At 45.3% G+C, this 20188-nt stretch overlaps 1 protein-coding gene across 2 annotated transcripts in view; it reads right to left on the minus strand.

Annotated features, from left to right (window-relative positions):
• Window positions 1–4808: 4808 nt before the first annotated feature.
• The window catches only part of PXYLP1 (2-phosphoxylose phosphatase 1), a 69041-nt gene continuing 53661 nt past the window's right edge, over window positions 4809–20188 (minus strand). For both annotated transcript variants that reach the window (XM_063114685.1, XM_063114686.1), the window contains 3 exons: window positions 19324–19450; window positions 11197–11336; window positions 4809–7007 (listed from right to left, as the gene is read on the minus strand). In XM_063114685.1, coding sequence (XP_062970755.1) covers window positions 6070–7007; window positions 11197–11336; window positions 19324–19450 — 1205 coding nt within the window. In that variant the 3' untranslated portion in view covers window positions 4809–6069. The remainder of the gene's footprint in view (window positions 7008–11196; window positions 11337–19323; window positions 19451–20188) is intronic.

Genomic DNA, 20188 nt, shown 5'->3' on the forward strand with positions numbered 1-20188 from the left:
GTATAGTGATTGTGAGCAAGGGCTCAGGAGTCAGCCTGGTTTGACTCCCAGTTCAGAGCTGCGAGGCCTTGGCAAATGACCTCTCCTTTCAGTTTCTTTCCCCATCTTAAAAATGAGGGTGACACTTCCTAAGTCACAGCATTACCATGAGGATGAAACAGGATTAGGCATATAAACCACAGTGTGGTGCCAGGCACAATAATGTGTTCAACAAATGCTGGCTCATCCAGTGCAGCAAACACACTGTGCTCCATATCCGATCCTTTTGGTCCTTTTCCAGCCACTGTTGTGGTGACCAGGTCCACGCAGGCTGTAACCTGACAACATCTCACTTCTCTTGCTTCCTGCCCTGCTTCTCTGATGCCAGGGTGTGCAGGGGAACTGGCTGGGTACTCATGCACATTCAGCCCAGAAGCACCAGGGAGACAGCTGAGGATGGGAACCAATGGATAAATGTTTCTCCCTTTTGTCCCCCAGGTGAACAGTTCTGAGACGTATTTCACAAGGCTTCGCAGAAGGTCCCGTGGGATGGAGCAATCAGTCACCTGTAGGAGCGGTCACCTCAATATACACCCTTACACTGGCTTTCCCTCCTTCCTTTTTCATCCCCCCATCCTTCACTCCTGCTCCCTAAGATCACATCTGCTAACAAACTACCCACACTTAAGGTGTTTTCTCAGTCTCTGCTTTCATGGCAGCCCAGGCTAAGATAATCTGTTATTAATTAAAATGATCCTACTCTCTTGAAAATGCTGCATTAGAAAAAAAAATGGGAAAACAAAAGGAGCTAAAATATGAATATTCATACCTAGAGATGCAAGAAGGAGATCATTTCCTTGAGTAGGGTAGACTCTTGACTATAGCCCAGTGTCAAGTTTTACATATTCACTTGTGTGGGGGTAATGGAGTAATGGGGGAGAGGAAGTGGTATGCTAGAGGGACCTGGAAGAGCTTTGTGGTCTAGTATGATCCATGTCCCAGTCCTGAGTCTGCCACTTACTACTGCCTGTGTGATCCTGGGCATGTCTACCTCTGAGCCTGTTTCTTTGTAAAATGGGTTAAATGCCTACTTCAAATGGTCATTCATACTGTGAGATATACAGACTATGTCAGCTGAATGCTTAACCCAGTGTCCAGCCTATGGTATGTATTCAACAAATGGTAAGTCTTGGTATAACAGCCTTGCGTAATTAGCTTTGGACTGTCCAGAATCAAATTTCTCCTGCTGCTTCATATGTGCATACTTAGCTTCTACAATAAAATGGTAAGTCTCTCAAAGGCAGTGACAGGAGAAATTTGTGATCAATAGACATATTATCCCTTTCCTATAAATGACCCCAGCTTTCCTGACCATGCCAGCAGACCTTGGCCCCAAGGATTTGCAAGCCTGCTGTTGCAGGTCAGTTCCCAGGAAGCAGGATGAGGCAGAAGCTGGGCTTTGATCCAGTCACGAGGTCTCAGCTGACCCCATGGGAGCTCTGCAGCTGGTTGGCCCTTCAGGGTTGTCCCAGGCCTTTAATTCCCTGTTCTGACCAGTCATTGGATGTGGTTGCCCTGGGAAGGAGGAATGTCCTTAGGTGTATAGCTCTTTTCACCAGTGCAGTTCTCCAAAAGGGCTGAGGCTAAGCACTGCCAGCAACTGGGAAAAGAAGTCCTGAGATGAGGGTCTGAATGCTGCCGCATCTACCACCTTCAGCTCTATCGGGTGGCTTTGGAGAGGGTGGCAGTCACTGCTAGTTCTCTACCCAATATCCACGTTCTCCTTCGTCAGTAAGAGAAGCCTGCTTCTATTTGGGACAGCAATGTGACCCCCCAAATATACTTGCTTCCCTAGACTCCTTTGCAAGGGAGGTGGGCCCAGGGACTCCCTTCTGGCCAGTGAGATGTAAACAAGAGTCTAGGTTCCTGATGACATTGTGGAGCCACTAGAGAAAACTAAAGGCTTTATTTGCTTAAGCTACTGTAATCAGGTTTCTTCTGCATGCAATCAAACGCAGTCCTAAATTGTTCACAAAGGCATTACCATGTATCCTGCTTAGGAACATGGTCCTTCAAGTTAATGAATACAGTGTGAGTCCCAGCTCTGCTGCATACCAGCTAGTGATGTGAGACCTCAGACGAGTCACTCCATCATGCTTCCCTTTCCTGTAAAGTGGGAATGACAGCAGTACCTAACACTTGTCTCAACATGTAACACTTAGGTAATCAATTTGTCCCAATTTGCCTGGGACTTTCCCATTTTTTAGTATTGAAAGTCCTACATCCTAAGAAATTCCCCAGTTCTAGGCAAACCGGGACAGCTGGTCAACCTATTAAAACACACCTCCAGGGCCGGCCCGTGGCTCACTCAGGAGAGTGTGGTGCTGATTACACCAAGGCCACCGGTTCGGATCCCGTATACGGATGACCAGTTAGCTCACTGGGTGAGTGTGGTGCTGACAACACCAAGTCAAGGGCTAAGATCCCCTTACCGGTCATCTTTAAAAAACAAATAAACAAACAAAAACACACCTCCAAACTATTCTACTTCCTTTATAGATGGAAGACTGGGTCCTTAAGACTAAAAATTGTATGTGATGCTGCCTCCTGGTGGCTAAGCATAATATAACATCACCACAAAGATAAATTTTACATTGTATTAGTAGTTTTCTTAAAAATAGCAAGCCACAGATGGTTAGAGAGAGAATATTCCCCTAAGTATTTAGATTTAAATTTATAACTGTTGTAAATGCACTATGTTCTAGTACTAATTGATATTCGCCAACAAATATGGTATCTGATAGGACTACTGTGAAGATTAAATGAAATGAATGAAGCCTTTTTCCGTGGTATCTCACACAATAAAGTGCTCTTTAAAGTTCACTGGCATCACGTAGACTTGGGTTAGACTCTGAGCTCTGACTCTTCCTTTGGAAAACTGACTTCGCCCTCCTGAGCCTGTTTCCTCGTTTGTGTAAGGGGAATAAGACTTTCCTCAGAGTGTTGGGAAGATCGATAAAGAAATACTTGTGGTGCCCCTGTAGGGAAGCAGGATTCTCACTTGGCACATTTACTACCAACAGAGTTATCCAGAAGCCAGGCCTCAGGCCATCCCGCTGCTGAGGGGCTCTGTAGCTCTGAGAGGCGCAGTGCTGGTCCCTCAGGGATACCTTCTCCTCTTCAAGGGTGGTCTCATCTGGTAGTCAGGCTTCAGAGGCCAGGAAGGCCTGAGCAGCCACTCTGACGGATTCAGCTGGTTTCTGCAAAGCAGAAGCTATTACGCATCCAAGTTGGCTTCTGGGTAGGCACTAATACAAGGGTACAATCTAAGCTTTCAGTTTGGTAGCCTTGGGCAATGGGAGCTAACTGGTGCCCAGGCCCGAACTCAGTACTAGCTACAATTGGAATGTAAACCCCAGATGTCTTCTGCTTTCTATTTATGGTTGTGTTTAAACGCACTAGCATACACCCACCCTAGCCAGAGCTGCTAAATCTGTTCAGAAGGCTTCCTGACGGTTGAGGGAGACAGAAGCATGCATCCCTGCCGAGAGTCTCCTGCATCAGTCTTTAAGTTCTAGAAAAAGGAATCACCTAAATGAAGTGAGAGAAAAAATACATTAATAAATACCTGCAGCTACACTGAAAATGGGTTAATTGCTCAGTTGGGTTGGAAAATCAACCCACATGATTGCTGGCCTCTGCTTTGTTCTATGTAAAGTCTGTAGTCCTGTTTTAGTACCGTGGCTTTAAGTTTCAATTTCATGCATTTTTAATTAGATTTTTAAAATATGTCTAATCTATACTATGAAATATTCACTGGCTATAAAAAGAGCCATCTATATCTGTACCTATATCTGTATCTATCTATCTATCTCAACATGTAATTATCTCCAGGACATACTGTTAAGGGAGGCAAGTTAATGAGAAACACTTCTAAGACATACTATTGTTCAAGAAAATGAGTTAGTAAAAAATATAAGGGAAGCAAGTTATAGAATAATATACATAAAATGAACTCATCCTATTAAAAAATCACATCTATTTCTGCATCTGAGTGGAAAATTTCCAGAAGAATATCTGCCAAACAGCTTACAGTGTTACCTCTGGAGGTGGAATTAGAGGAAAACTTCACTTTTGAAGTTGTTTTTCAGTCTTGTTTGCTTATTTTCCATTGTACATGTATTAATTTTAATCATAAAAACAAGAGAGCTAAATAGATACACGTATCCGCCCAGATGTGTCAGAAATCAAGAACCATGTCCATTAATCTCAGCTGGGGGCTCAGTGTTTGTTATGGAATGAAGTGTCTCAGCACTTGATATGGAGGAAGATGTTTTAATGCTGTGCATACCTGATGCCTCAGGAGGCAAAACCTTTATTCACACTTTTGATGTTGGCCTTAGCCAAAATATTTACTTTTACCAAAGGATGTTATAAATTGATTTTTAAAAAATCTTCTGATTTGCTTTTATTTTTAAATCTTCAAGCTGTGTTTAGCAGTTCTAATTCAGTATATTGTAAGTGGGAGGAAAGAAACCTGTTTAGGCTATAAATACTAAAGACATAACACAATTTTCAGCAATAAATGAAGCAATTAAGATAAAATTTTAAAATATTGGTTCTCTGTTGAAAAGAACTAGAGTGACTGTAGGTACAAACCATTATTTGTACAGTGTAAGTATTCATCAAAAATTTATTTATAGAAACAGGCATATTCAAATGGACAACATTGGACAAAAACAAAGGGAATAGGTTGGAATGCCAAGGACACTGGAAAATCTTACTTGAGCTTTATGTTTTTTCGAATAGAACTAGCACCATTAGTTCGGAAATCACAGATTTAGTTATAATTACGTCTAATATATAAAATACATTATAAAGATTATTTAATTATCTAGTAACAAAGTTCTTCCAAAAACATATTTAAAAATCAATCAAAATTTATTATTTGAAACGGATGAAAATGGTTTAAAAATTGATCCAATTCTACGGCTTGTCAAAGGGAATGAACCATAATTAGTTTTATTGGAAGAAAGTGCCTGAATTCAGCTTCTGGCCTTCTAACCACCAAGCAGATACAGTGAATTGCATATTACTATAGGAATAAGAACACATTTAAAACTAGTCTTAGAAAATATTTTCCTAGACTATAAAAATACTAAATGGAATACAAAATCTCAGCATATACAGCAAACAGACTACAGCAGACAAGTATTTAAAACTATCTTGTACCACAATCATCATGAACATCAAGTATTATTCTAATCATTTTTCTATGATTCACTCTGATTCGATGTTTATTTTGCCTCAAGTTTTGTTGTAGTGTCAGATACAGACCATATTCTGTGTTTCTAGCAGATGTTACTGGAGGAACCATTGAATAATTCTTGGTATTCGAGTGGTTCTCAAAGTGCTAGAAGTGCAATTGTAGTAGAACTCGTTTTTTAGGTCAGGGGTCAGCAAACAACAGCCTGGCGGCCAAATCTGGGGGCCGTACCTGTCTTGTACAGCCTGTGAACACAGCCACAATTAATCGTTTATGTATTGCCTACAGTTGCTGTCATGTTACAATAGCAGAATTGAGTAGTTGCGACAGAGACTGTGATGTGGCCTTTTGGTCTGAAAAGTCCAAAATATTTATTATCTGGCCCTTTAAAAAGTTTGCCAACCCCGGTTTTAGATAAGTCACTTCAGGAAATTTTTCACTGAAGGACAAGGCAAAATTGTTCAAGATTAAGAAAATTTTGGCTGAGGTTTGCTGGTTCCATCATACAGTACCATGGCAGGCCAAAAGAATACACACTTGGGTTGGCAACTTGGGGTACTGAAATATTATTCTGGTGTTCTAAGCAAAGTCTGGTTATGATAAAGTACCTTTTTTTCCTCTGGGAACTGTACCAAGTAACTTATATACCAGATTATAGCAATGTGCTTACTGTTCAACCCAAACCATCTCTGTGGTTCCCAAACACAATTTTTAGCCTTTAAAAATCAATAATTTTACACCCTTAGCAACAGACAGAACTAGAAGCGGACACTTTCCAGCCCTCTGTATTGGCATAGATTCTATAGTGCTGTGCCTCGTACCTTTTAGAATCTTTCCCTGTGACATGCATCATAATAATTAGTACTACTGCTACCTAGGGCCACAAACATGTCCCTTTTGACAAAGCGGACTAAGTTTTCAAGGGGACACATGGGCTTGAGAGAACGCTTTTGGTGGTCTTGGCAGAAAGACGTGTGGAATGTGACATCAACACCATTGTAAAGGATACGAACAGAATGTTCACTGGGCTTTTCTCTGTCTTGCCAGAGCTCAAAGATCAATCTGGCTGCAAACCTTGGGAACCTGGCTTCTGTAAGGCCCAAGGCACTGAGAACTGGTGACAGAGTGACATCATGAGCAGAGTAGAGGGCAAAGATCTCTTCTTTCCTGCCCTCGGCAGCACGTTGCATCCGACCGATGGTTTGGTTCAGGATGGGGTGGGCACCCAGCAGCGAATACCCAAGGTACAGTTTCTTCTCCCGCCTTTCTCTCTCATCCTCTATCTGATGGGTCTTGATCACCTTGAAGTGCTCCATGTCAATGCAGCCATTTCTGGTACAGGGGAAGCTGACATTGTGGCAGAAGTGGCAGAGCATGGAGTCTATGGGGTTGGCAGCTCGGAGCTGCTTGGTGGGGATGTCCACGATCTTGGCCATCTCCCCATAGGTCCTCTCCAGCTGGCTGTTTTTCAAACGTAAAAGGTACTGACGACGCTGCTCCTTTTCCAGGTACTGGTTTCTCACTGGGCAATAGCAGTTTCCAGAGCAGAACAGAGCACTTGGCTGGTGCCGGAAATAAATCTTCTTCCAGTCAAAATCTGGAAGAAAGCCATAAAGCAAGGCCAGCCCACTCTGTAGGGTCCGGCTCTTCCCAGTGGTCTCTAAGTAAAGCTGATCTGTGGACCAGTCACTGGACAGGAGTTTGTGTTTCTTTAGGTAGATGTCTCTCAGCAGCTGTCCATTCTGCAAATGCTGCACGACTCCTAAAACACAGGTTGACACAAAGCTTTCATTACTACCACCTTAGCAAGAGGATCAGCAGGGGGAGGCTGAGTCGTGCCCAACTGTGGAATGTTTTAGATCAGTATAAGATAATATAATCGAGCCCATTTCCTCACCCGATGGAAGTTATGAAAATGGGTGGGTTCATGTCAACGTGGGAAGGGAGACTCTTGGGAGTATCCATGAAGGGATGAGCACAGTGGGGCCCTGTCCACTGGAGCCACAGCCTTCGGGGGGAGCACAAGGACGATTTGCCTCGCTCTTGCCCTCATCACTGGTCCATTCCCTGGGGAGGAATCACTCAGCCAGTGACTATCTAGATGGAAATTGGCATGGGCCTAAGAACAGCTTTTTCCCCTCCCACCAGGGACACAGCATTCCTCAGTGTGCAGGAATTGCTCAGTGGAATCGGTCAACTACAAGTTGCCTGCTTGATGTTTAGTCGCTCACTGCTGCGAAGTTCCTTCCTTGACCCCGTCTTCCCTAGTCCGCCCAACCGAATACTCTCTGCTAACCTTCTAGGTACATTTCTGCCCAGTCCTGCTGGGGCTTAAGGCTTATCAACAAGGACACGTCCTCTAGACAATATGGAATGAGCTCCCAGATACCAGATAAAATATTTGAAAAAAGCAAAGTATAGAGGAGTATGTTTATTATGTTCCTTCTAAATAAAAAAGAGAGAAAAAGAAGAATGTGTATTTCAGTTGCCCGCATTGCATAAAGAAACTTTGGAAGGATGCACAAGAAACTAATATCAGTGGGGTTGATGGAGGCACCCAAATTAGGTGGATGGAACATGGGGAGAAGAAAAAATTCTAAGTTTACCTTTTAGTACTGTTTGAGTTTGAACTACCACAGTACAATAATAAATTAACTTTTTTAAAAATGAAAAAGCCTTATCTTCAAGTAGGAGAAGGCAATCCAAGACAAAAGTGAGCTCACCCTCCAGCCTGCAGGATGTGGGGGTGCAGTCTCTGTAATGGCCATGAACTCTCTGAAGGTGTAAACTGCACACAGGCCCTATGACCAGTAATGTCATTTATTCAGGTGTCTAAACAGTTTGAAAAGTTCCACCGCAAACACCAAACAGGCTGAAAAGCATGAGACAGAGGAAAGTGTGTCGGCCCTGGGTGACGAACAGCTCAGCAACAGACACAGAAGACAACTGGAAGAGCACTGGAAGCAGAATCCCTCAGGGACCCGGCTGGCTCAGGCCTTAGCATTTCCAAACGATTTGCCAAAAGAGGCAAACCACGAGTGACGAACATTAAGAACCTGTGTCTGGCCCCCATTCCTGCTGGGCCTATTGTGTTTTCTTAGGCTACATATATTGTAGTTAGAGTGCTTACTTACTCATTTAATCCGCACAAAAACCCAATGAAGATGGCATGTTACTATTACCACCCCATTTTCCTTATTTTACAGATGAAGAAACTGAGGCCCTGAGCCACTCACAGTTAAGAAGCAGCAGAGCCAGAACTCAAGGCCCCGTGGGCCCCCATTTTGTGCTCTTGTCCCTGCTCACAGCACTTTCCCTACGTTTTCATGCAGGAGTATGAAGTCCCAGCATCTAGGCCTGTGTCTTATGGCTTTGTTCGTGCTGCCCCTTTCCCTGCTTAGAGGGGTCCTCACCCGGTGCCTGGCTCCAGCAATACCTTCTTTGTAGAGCTTTCCTTTGTCCTTTTCCAGGTCAAATTAATCATTCCTTCCTGTTCCCACACACTGATGGACCTCCATGACAATGTTTGCGGCATTCACCGAGAGCCTATCATATGCTAGCACTGTGCCAGGCACTCTACACAGGCTGTCTGTTGGATTCACCACCAGCCCTGTCAGGAAGCTATTATTAGTCCTATTTTCCAGGTCTGCCTGACTCCAAATCATGTGCTTATTCTCTAAGACTTTGCAGCTTCCAGGCACAGTTAGTTGTCTCCATGCATGTTGTCCCACTGCAGCTGCAGGCTCCTCAGGACAGGCAGGAGATGGTCACATTCATCTGGCCACCCTGGACACTCAGCAGCTGCCAAAGGACCTTCAATAGAGTAGGCACTAATAAGCAGTCTTATCTTACATAGTTACTGTGGGGTGCCATAAGATTGCCAGTTATAAATGATTATTACAACTATGCATTTTTAATGACATTTAAAATAAAAGATTTGGGCCGGCCCGTGGCTCACTCGGGAGAGTGCGGTGCTAAAATAAAAGATAAAAGTGCCCATTAAAAGAGAATGAGGGAACAGGAGCAAATAGTACTGCAAGTGATTTCTAGAGTACTTCTAATTTAGAAAATGATGATGATAACAGATCCATTGAGAAGTACTATGGACTGAATGTCCCCCCAAAACTCACTGAAGCTTGGTCCCCATTGTAACAGAGGGTATTAAATCCTACTATGGTATCTGAAAGGTGGGGCCTTTAAGGGGTGATTGGATCATGAGGACCATGCCCTCACGAATAGATTGATCCATTCATGGAGTAACGGGTTAATGGTTTAGTCCCAGGAGGGGCACTGATGGCTTTACAAGGAGAGCAAATGAGCACATTGACAAGCGCTCTTGCTATTTTCTTGCCATGTGATTGCCTTCGTCACCACAGGACTCTGCAGAGAGTCCCCACCACCAAGAAGGCCCTCACCAGATGTACCCCCTGGACCTTGGACTTCCCAGCCTCCAAAACTGTGAGAAATTTCATTTCTTTATAAATTACCCAGTTTCAGGTATTTTGTTATAAGCAACAGCAAACTGACTAATACAAGAAGAAAGGTGTGAACGAATGATTATCTTTAAGTATGTGAGGGTCACCCTACCCCCACCTCTTCTCAGGGAACAGCCCTTGGATCCAGAGGCTGCTCCCCCAACCCCCAATGCTGTCTGCATAGTCAACCTGACCCCTTAGCCAGAGATGATGGACACAAGGACCACAATGAATTCTCTGTCTCAAGAATCTGGACTTGCATGTTCATCTCTGGGTGTGGCCAGGACTGCCACTCTGTTGACAGACACAGCAAAAAACTGTAGAGAGAGGCAGGCACAAGGCAGCTTTTTTATTCCTGGTTCCAGTCTCCGGAGGGCTGGTCACATTCTTGACCTTGGAGCCTGTGAATCACCCTTGAATCCTTATAATGAATTTCCCTTTTTCACTTGAGCTGGTTTCTGTTATTTGTAACTAGAGAGTCTACCCAGTGGTTCTCAGCAAGAGTAGTATTGCCCTCAGGGGGGGCTTCGGGGTTGGGTTATCACAATATATGGGGGAGGGGTGTTCTTGGCACCTAGTGGGTGAGGGCCAGCGGCTAGACAATCACCACAAGGGACAACTATTCTCCATCCTGCGTGACTTTGGAATGTACCACAAGACATTCCCACATGTGAAAAACTTGTTTGAATACTATAGCCTATAGAACTTAACTCTGCTTTTTTGTGTCTATAAACACAAAACCATTTTTGCATAATGTTAACATCCACTGAATTTCCCAGAATGCAATATAAATTAAGGTACATCTCTACTTTGTTTTGATCAGAACTTGTCAGAAAAACCATGTCCTGACATGTGGTATTACAGTCAGCAGCACAACATTCCTCAGTCATCTGCATCTGTAGCTGTCGTAGTCACCAATCCACACTTAGGTACAAGCATTTGATTACCTCATTCTATTTTCTTTCTTTTTTTTTCCCTTAAGTTACAAACTTTATTTTTACAGCAGTTTTGGGTTTACAGAGAAATTGAGCAGAAAGTTATTTTCTGGTGTAGCTGTATATCGAGATATACAGAATTATATAATAAATTAGTTTCCTTTTGTTTTAGTTAGGGCCACTGATACAACTTTTCTAAAATTAAATATATAAAAAGCTTACATTATATTTAAATTTCACCTCAGGATAGTTGAGGGAGATTGCAAAATACTTGTTAATAAAAGGGGTGTTGGATCTAGTAGGACAAGAACCCCTGTTCTAAACTAACACAGAGCCCACGCATGTGGGATTAACTGCCCCAAAGGCTTTCACAACTCCTTATCCAAGGCTAGTCCTCCAGAGCCTGCACCTTGCCCCACTCTGTCACCTAATATGAGTTGCCAGTCCTTATTTACCCCTGCATGCCCCACAGCGCCTTACCCAGGAGTATTCACTCCCAGTGTATGTAAATGGATTACTGAGGGAATGCTGTCACACATACCTGTCTGTGTAAGCTCTCCCATCTCACACAGTTGGTGACTGGGGTAAAGAGGCAGGGAATTTAAGGGGCTTTCAAAAGAGGCTCCAGATCCTTTTGACATGTGACTAATGAAAGCTTCCAGTTTGGGGTGATATGGTTTCCTAAAGAGACAATACAGAGAATTAGTGGTCATAAAGCTCCAGAACAGTCCAGACAGTTTCCAACTTCAGCAAGTAAAACCCCAAGTGTGTCATGGCCTTTTCACCCACAAAATAGGTACTGGCTCAATCATTTTTAAATTATAATGTCATTATTATCTGACCACTGACAGCTACACATAAAGGTTAACCTGAGTCCCTAACCTCTGCTGAACCTGGCACTGTGGAATGCAGCTTTGCTCTGTACTATCCTGTCCCTCCACCTGCGCCGCCTCCTTGGCGCCCTCTCTGGGAGGCTGCCAGGACCCACCCAGCAGTCATGCTCTAGGCTAGAGTTGTCCCGATTTCTCCCTTCCCTGCCCCTACACATGCCACCTACCCCTCCCTGCCCCCCACATCTTGCGGATCCCTTCTCCTATGCTTCTCCATCCCTCTCTCCTTTATCCTCACTGCCCCTACCTGGGTTCTGGTCTCAGGCAGCTTATGTCTCCAACCACCTTTCTCTCCCCCAACATAACACACCTCATTCTTTCACACTTGCACCACTTTCTACATGCTGTCCCTTCCTCCTAGAAAATCTACCCCAACCTCCACCTAGGTAAACCGTAATCCTTAATTTTTCTTACCTCTGGAAAATCTCCCTTTAGGAAAACTGTTAACTGAGTAAGATAACTGAGATTTCTATACTTCTTTACAGTTCACTGTGCATTTTGCACATACAGTATCTCATTTAATATGAGGTGGTAATGAACATTGAAAAAACCATGTTTATGAGATCTGAGATTATGTACATTCCTGCCATGAAGTACATGTGATAAGATAAATTTATCTTTATAGTCGCTAATATACAATTTCCCTGAATAATGAAATGACCCATAAGTATGCACACACCTTTTCTTTGAATAATGAAATAGCCTATGCATGTACATACGCTTTGCAGCTGAACAGAAATAAACAGATAGAGTAGTTTACAACTAAACTGCGTAAGAATCAGCATGAAAAGAAGCTGCAATAAATTGTTCTAATGGCAAACTCCTGCTGAATGAAAACCTAATTACCTTTGGCAAAGCTTTAAAAATGGCTGCCAAATGGGTTTATTATCTTTCAAAAACACAGAGCTAAAAAAAAATCCATCTTTAAAAAAATATGTTTTAAAATTAGAGAACACTAATCCTGACATGCAGTGGTTTAATAAATCACCCTGGATGGCTGCAGGGAATTATGTCTTTCCATAAAAACAGGATATGCTATTCTGCCTGAGGCTAAAGCACATAAATGTTTGCAAACTGGGAAATAAAATGTCCAGACTGACAATGAAGCTTCCAATACAAATCTACATAAACAAAGGCTATCTGTCAACATAAACAAAGGCTACTTGTCAATAGGAGTCAAATGCTCTGCTCCAGGCCATTATTTCAGTTTAGTGAATTTTGAGGATCTGAGAAAGCTTTGCTGCCAATTTTAGAAACAGAATTTCCCTACTGAAAGTAGTCTGCTGAGATGTCCTAGGTTTTTAGGGCATCTGACTGCTTAATGATGCTTTGATACCTAACTGTAGTCATCACAACATTTTTTTTTGGAATGGAAAAATGAAGATTCATGAAAGAAAAATTTCATTACAGAATAGATAACAAATGTACGCGTCATTTAACAGCACGTGGTAGATGCTCCAAAAATATGTGTGAATAAATTCAACTGTGAAGTGTCCCATCTTTAGATGTTTCATGAAAATGCCAAGCGACAAATATGTAGCAACGAATATGGCAAGCTCCCATAGTGTTAATTAAAATATTCACATTTTGATGGTAATATGAAAAATAAAGGCTGTTGTAGATAAGACTATTAGTTGTACTCTAAAATCTATCCTCCTCTTTTTGGGAACTTGGTTAGGTTAGCTCCCATTTCTGAGGCCCCAGAGGCTAGGTAGAGCCACGTGACTAAGTATTCACCCATGGAGTGGAAGGCTGTATGCCACTTCTGGGTTTAGGCTTTGAGATTATGGATGTGCCCCTTCAGTCTCTTCCTCTCCTCTGGCCACTATTTAGGCCTGGCAGCAACCCAGGCTCAACACACAGGCATCCCCAGGGGATGACAGAAGCAACAACCTGGAAGGAACCTGGACCTTGAATGACCAGGTAGAGCCAAATACAGGACCTGGAACATTCATCTCAGACCTTCACACAAGGAAGAGAGAAACTTCTTTGTTATGTAAAGCAATGTATTCTTGAATCTCTTGGTTATAACAGCCTAGCCTTACTGTGATTCATACAGAAATGATAGTGTCGGTGAAGATAACTTTTTCTTCTGGAAAAACTCATATTATTGTGGTCTCATTGGAAATCTTTTATCATATTGAAATCTGAAAGAATCACAAGTATTACCATCTTAAGCCTTCAGGTCATTCACTTCAGAGTTCCTGTTTACATTTTTATATGCACTGTTCACACCTACTTACCCACAAAGCTAAAGACGGAACTCTGAGGCCAATCTGCACACCCAGGAGAAAATGTACTGTGCTCTAGCTATCATCTGGGTAATAGCAGAACCGAGCTCTGCACAGAAAGCTAAGGCAAGCAGAGAAGAGGCATGCGACCAGTAACACTGGTATCAGAAAACAGTTCAAAAAGCTTACATGGCACTGGAATGAATCCACCCCAAAGAGTTTTAAAATTTAGGCCAATTAAAGAATTTGTTATTTTATATTATTAATAAAATGAAATTCTGAAAAGATAAGCCCAAGATACTTTCCTCAGTCTTTAGTTTTCTGGGCCTTTCTGCTTTATGTGACGTGATGAGCGGCCCGCCCACCTCAGCTCTCATAACATCACTGTCCTGACTTCCTGTTGCAGATTTCTCCTCCCGGAGCCTCTCTTCTCTCTGTGCCTACTGCCACTTGTTGATATCTCCCAAGACTCTGCTTCTGGCTCTTTCCTCACTCTTTATTCTCCGTCTGTGATACTATTCAAGCCCGCAGCTTCAGCTGCCATCTGCATGCTGAAGACTCTCAAATAAACCTCTTTTCTCTTGAGCCCCCAAACTATGTGGCTTACTGCCTACTAGAAATTGTCACTTGAATGCTTGATGATAGCTCAGGCGCAACACTGAACTGTACTCATAACTCCCTCCACACCTCCCTTCCTCTCTGCCCTCTATGCCAGGGAGGGCACTCCTGCCAGCCAGATGCCCAGTCAGAGACCTGGGCACCACTCTCTCTCTCTCATACCCCCATCCAACCTGTCACCGAATCCTATTCATCCCACCCTGTAACCTTCGTTAAGATCCACCGCTTCTTTCCATCTCTGCTGCCACTCCCTAAGTTCCAGCCTCCATCATTTATTCATTCAACAAACATCTGTCACCCTCCTCCCATACTCCAGGCACCATCCTAGGCACTTGAGATACAGCAGCAGTGAACAAAAATAATAAAAATCCCTGCCCTCAGGGAGCTTACCTTCTAGCCTGGGACTCAGACAGTATGCAGTGAATAGTGTAAGGGAGTGAGTGAGTGAGTGAGTGAGTGAGTGAGTGAGTGAGTGTGTGTGTGTGTGTGTGTGTGTGTGTGTGTGTGTGAGAAGTAACAGATGCGACGACAAAAAGAAGAGCAGGGTATGGGTGTGTGGGAGGTGCGGGTGGAGGGAAGAGTGGCTTGTCATTTTCACTGAAGTGTTCTGAGGAGGTCTTATTGAGAAGGTGACATCTGAGCAAAGAATTGAAGGACATGAGAGAACTGGCCATAAAGCTACTTGGGGAAGAGCTTCTGGAGAGAGGAAACGGTTGGTGCAAAGGCCCTGAGGCCGCAGCGTGCCGAGTGCAGGGAGAGCTAGGAGCCGTGTGGCTGGAGCGGAGCGAGTGGGGTGAGGACAGCGGCAGGAGGGGGTGGACAGGTGGGGGGCAGGGGAAGAGTGTACAGGCCATTTTAAGGATGTGGGCCGGGAGTCTGAGTGAAGTCTCTCCTCTGGGTTCCTATCCCCATAACAACATAAACACTGCTGCCAGCTTCCGGCCCCTCTTCCACATCATGGCTGTCATCCCTTCACTCTGCATCTCCCTTGCCACCTTCATGCCTGGAACCCACACTCCCTAGCCAGGCACTCGAAGCATCAGATGACCTAGTCTGACCTAGCTCCCACACTCCTCTTCACTCCATGCTCTAGCCTGTGAAACTAGAGGGCCCCAGTGTGCCAAGCTGTCCGCCACCCTGCGCTTGGCATAGGTTGGCCTCACCGCCCAAGGGGCCTTCATCATCAGCTACTACCTGACTTGCTCCTGCACACCCTTTCAGTCCATTTCTCTAGGTGGCCTTCTGTGATCTAGCACCCCATTCCCCCTCCCCACCCCACGCCGTGTCAGGCTGCCCCTCTGCTGGCTCATGTCCCCACATACGGTACCAAACTACTTCCACTTCTTGCTCTTCTTCCCTTTCTTTCTCTAATGCTGCTGCTGCCACCTGTACTGGCTGCCATTCACTGAGGGCTTACCATGGACCAGGCACCAGGTCTGTCTTTCCAGAGGAGCAGGCTCCCAGAGGGCAGGAATGGCCTTGCTTCTGCAAATCCTTAGATGTCCACCCTCCCCTCATGCCTCCAGCCCGGCCATGCACTGGTCTTATTGCTACTCATCCGTGCCCAGCCCTGCCAGACCCAGGCCCTTTGCACCTGCTGGCCTCTCCATCTGGAACACTCTTTCCCCAGGTCTACACAGGGCTGGCTGCTTCACTTCATTTAGGTGCCTGCTCCTGGGCCACCTCTTGGTACGTAAGCCAGGTACACATGACAGTACCTAGCACAAGACAGGGGCATAAAACTAAAATTTGTTGAATAAATGCTGATTGAAATGAATATTTTTTCTTCCTTGGATTTAGAAAAGGATATTTAATTCATACTTATGAATGTTAAACAGCATTTACTAAACACATTTTATGAATGTCTAATAACCTGAATGCTGGCTAACTGCAGTACTATGAGGGCTGAAATAGCACTTTCACATGAGGCACATGGCATTCATGAAGTGGCAGCTTCCACTACAGTAGCTTTGAGAGCCACATGTCACTGTGGATGGAAATTTTGGGGCCCCCGACTTGTACGGACATTCAGCTCTGGCCTGGCTCAGCTCACTGCACCCCTGCCTGTTGTCCCACATGCTCCCTCTCACTGGCCTACAGTAACAGGCACACTCCAGGACTCACCGGCCTTTAGAAAGTCACAAAATTACTACTTTGTGAAGCTGAAATAGCACCTGGGAAGACAGCAGGCGCTGCTGATGACCCAGATGCCACAGTCCCAAGGGAGTTGGTGGCCCAGAGTGCGTCCACTTCACTGTGGTTCCTGCTTATGCTTACTCTACGTATGTGTTTATAAGAACAAGTCAACTTCTATTGCTTTTAAAGATGGAACTAATTAAATGATGTTAAGTAAATAAACATAAACACTCCACCTTCTTTCCACATAGGATTTAAGATAGCACCTAAAAATATAGAATGTTTAATAAAATAAAACTAGGCAAAGAAAATGAGGGCAGAGGCATCCAGGGCAACTGGTCCCCAGACACTGACCCTCTCAAATGGGAGCCCCAGGAATGGCTCCATCAGAGGGCCTGCCACTGCTGTGACAGAATGAGGGACTTGGGGCCTGGCTTGGCCTCGTGACCACATCTACTGCAAAGAGGGAAAGAGGCCAGGCCCCACAAGAGCTCCAGGCTACTGCAGGTAATGATGCGTTAGCACTTACCAGGCTCTTGGTGTTGACCAGACTAAGTATTTTATTCCATCATCTTATTTAGATTTCACAAGGACGTTATAAAGGAGGCATTATTATCCCCACATTCCAGAACAGAGCACTGAGGCTCAGAGAGGGAAAGTGATTTGCCCAATGTCAAACAGGCTGTACAGGCCTCAGGGGATTCCATAAATCTATTACAAGACAATGACGGGAGCATGTAACAGGCAATCAGGATCTGTGAATCTCACTGAGGTTCTGAATTTATTCTGCAACCAACCCAGTCCAACAGCTATTCTATGCCAGGCTCTGAGCTGGGCACTGGTTACACAGGGAGGAGACCCGTGAGGAGCCCGTGGTTTGGGAAGGGAAGAGAGAATCATGCCAGGGAAGACGAGCTGCAAAATGCCAGGGTGCACAGGGGAGGCACTGCACTCTGCCAGGTGGTCCTGCCCAGGGGGCCCCTTCTCTGGGAACAGACAGTGTGGCCCTCAGTGGCCTTGAGGTGCCCAGGGACCTTCTAGCAATAGCTGACTGGTTTGGGAGCAGATCCCTGGTTTGAACTAAGTCAATCAAATTCTCACTTCTGGGAATTTGAAGCCCAGGTAGAGAAGGGAGAAAATTTTGGGAGCTGCTAGGGCTGGAGCATGTTACTGTCCACAGAGTCCTTGAGGCTGCCTTGGGTCTGGCCATCTCAGAGGCCTAGGGGTCCACCTCTCCCTGGCCTGTTCAAAGGGCTGATATCTAGCCAGTGAGCAATGGCAGGACTGTACCAGTTGTTAACATTTTGAAACCCCACTATGCCTGGTGGAAAAACACATCCCTAAGATCCAGAAACTAAAGGGTTAATGCCCAACAAGTGGCCTCCACCTTGCCCCAGCCCTGACGCTAGTAGAGGGCTGGTTATTCAATATTTAGACTCTTCCCCCTGCTTGTTCTGAGACCCTTTCTGTACATCCCCCTTTCAGTGTGGGTTAGGCAACGTTGATGCCTGCTACAACCAGAGGACCCATCCTAACATATCGGGGAAGTTTCCTAGAGGAGGGGGCACGTCAAGGAGCCTCAAAGGAGCTTAGGAGAGGGCCAAGCAGGGATGGCAGGATGAGGAAGCCAGAGCAGGTGCAAAGGCATGAAGGGCTGGGGGGCTGGCAGGAGTGCAGCACTGTGGGGCAGAGGGTCTCAGTAGAAAGAAAGGCTGGCGTGGGCTCAGCCAGGAGGAGAAGAGCCAGTGTCTGCATTGCCCTCTGACATGGGCTGGACCCGACCTGCGGTGGTTTCCAACCCATCAGACACTAGGATGTGCATCCATGCTTGCTGGATACAGGAAAGAAGGCACAACACCCAGGCTGCCTGCACTGTGACCTCCAGCATGAAGTAGAAACATGTATAAAAGCCTATACAGTATTTCATGATGTGTTTACATAAAATGGGTCGTTTACTCTTCCCTACAATCCTGGATGGTGAGAAGGCTTGAGATGCAAAGAGTTAACCTGACAGCCCAGGCTGTAGTGGGGCAATCCACAGTTCCACCAGGCTGGGCCTGCTGGCGCAGCTGGCACCCCAGAAGCATTCCATTAAAATAACGTCTTCCCCGCTGAGCACTTCCCTCCGTCTCCTGACCTCGTTCAGTAAACTCTGCTAGGGATGTTACGTGCCCCCAGACACGCTGCCGAGGCCTGGCCCATCCTTTTATTCCTAAGCGTGCCCATGCCATTCCCTCACATGCAATTTCCACTCTGTTCAATTATTTTTCATCCTAAGGGCATTCAACCAAGAACAGGCTGTCTCTGCTCCCGTGAAAATTAAAAGGTTGAAATAATGTCTTACACTTGCATGGCTTTGTGATTGCTAATGAGCATTCCCCTGTATTATCTCACTGATTCTTTACCCCAGTCCTGCACGGTGATCATCACCATCCCCATTTCAGAGACAGGAGGCTGAGGCTCAGAGAGACTAAGTGACTTGCAGGCTGCCCTGAATGGAACAGTCGAGCTGTGCTGAGGGATTCTAATCCAGTGCTCACTGCACAGTGTCCAAGCTTTTTCTCAAGCTGCGGAACAGCAGGGTGAGAGAGCGGGCCTCAGGCTGACCTGGGCTCATACCCTGCCTCTGTGGGCCTCAGTCTCTCAACTGTACAATGGCATTACCACGCAGGACTGCTCTGAAGATCTGACAAACAGTATGTGCTCAGCAGGTGTAGGTCACTCCCCTGTCCTGTAATTCTCTGTGCAGGAGAACAGATTCTTGAAATGACTTTCAGTAAAGGTGCAATTTACCTGTTGGCCACCAGAGTGCAGTCAATTTCTGGTCGCTTTGTTTTGGGAATGGCATACAGCGGGTACCTGTCCCCATGGCGAATGAACACATGCACTGAGACCAGCTTAAAATGATGCGGGGCATGACCTGTGAGACAGAAGCACATCACCCGTCATTACAATAGGTGTCAATCACTTAGGAGGGGGAAGGGAGGTGGGGGTTGACCTCACACCCGTGCTGGGAAATAGAGGGGGAGGTTGCAGAACCACTGTCCAGGGGACCTGGCTGTGGGAAGGGCCACTGTGCTGGGTGGGGACTGCTGAACAGCCTTATGAGGCAGGACAGAGGATTGTGAGAGGTCTGGGTATGTCCCAGGCTTCCTGGGAATAATAGGGAGGTTCTGGGTTGTGTCTGGGGCCGCAAGACAGTGAAATGTGGGCATGACTACTAATTTAGCCTCACTCATGAACAGACAGGGACAGGCCCACTGAAATACTGGAAACAAGGACTTCTGCTCTAAATCTTCCATGAAACAAGGCAGGGCACAAAGAGATACACAAATGTTCAATGCCATCCTCTGGTACACTACCAGAAAAGCAAAATTTGATGCAGAAATTGTATTTTCCCATGCCTTTATGGCAAGACACCAGCAGGGAGGGCATCCTATGGACATTCCAAGTCCCGAGAGTCTACCCTGAAAAGCAGAGTAGCTGAGGGTACTGCCGAGCCCCGCTGAGGCCACCTCTCCATCTTGCTGGTGTCTCACTAAAGATCATGCTCGTGGCAAACACTCATGGAGGGTGGATCACAGGCCACCCGCTGCTCAAAGTGGGCATTTAATCCTCCCAGCATCCCTTGTGTAGGTGCTGCTAGCTACTCCCACTT

Source organism: Cynocephalus volans, chromosome 11 (assembly GCF_027409185.1).
Source record: "Cynocephalus volans isolate mCynVol1 chromosome 11, mCynVol1.pri, whole genome shotgun sequence".
Lineage (NCBI taxonomy): Eukaryota > Metazoa > Chordata > Mammalia > Dermoptera > Cynocephalidae > Cynocephalus > Cynocephalus volans.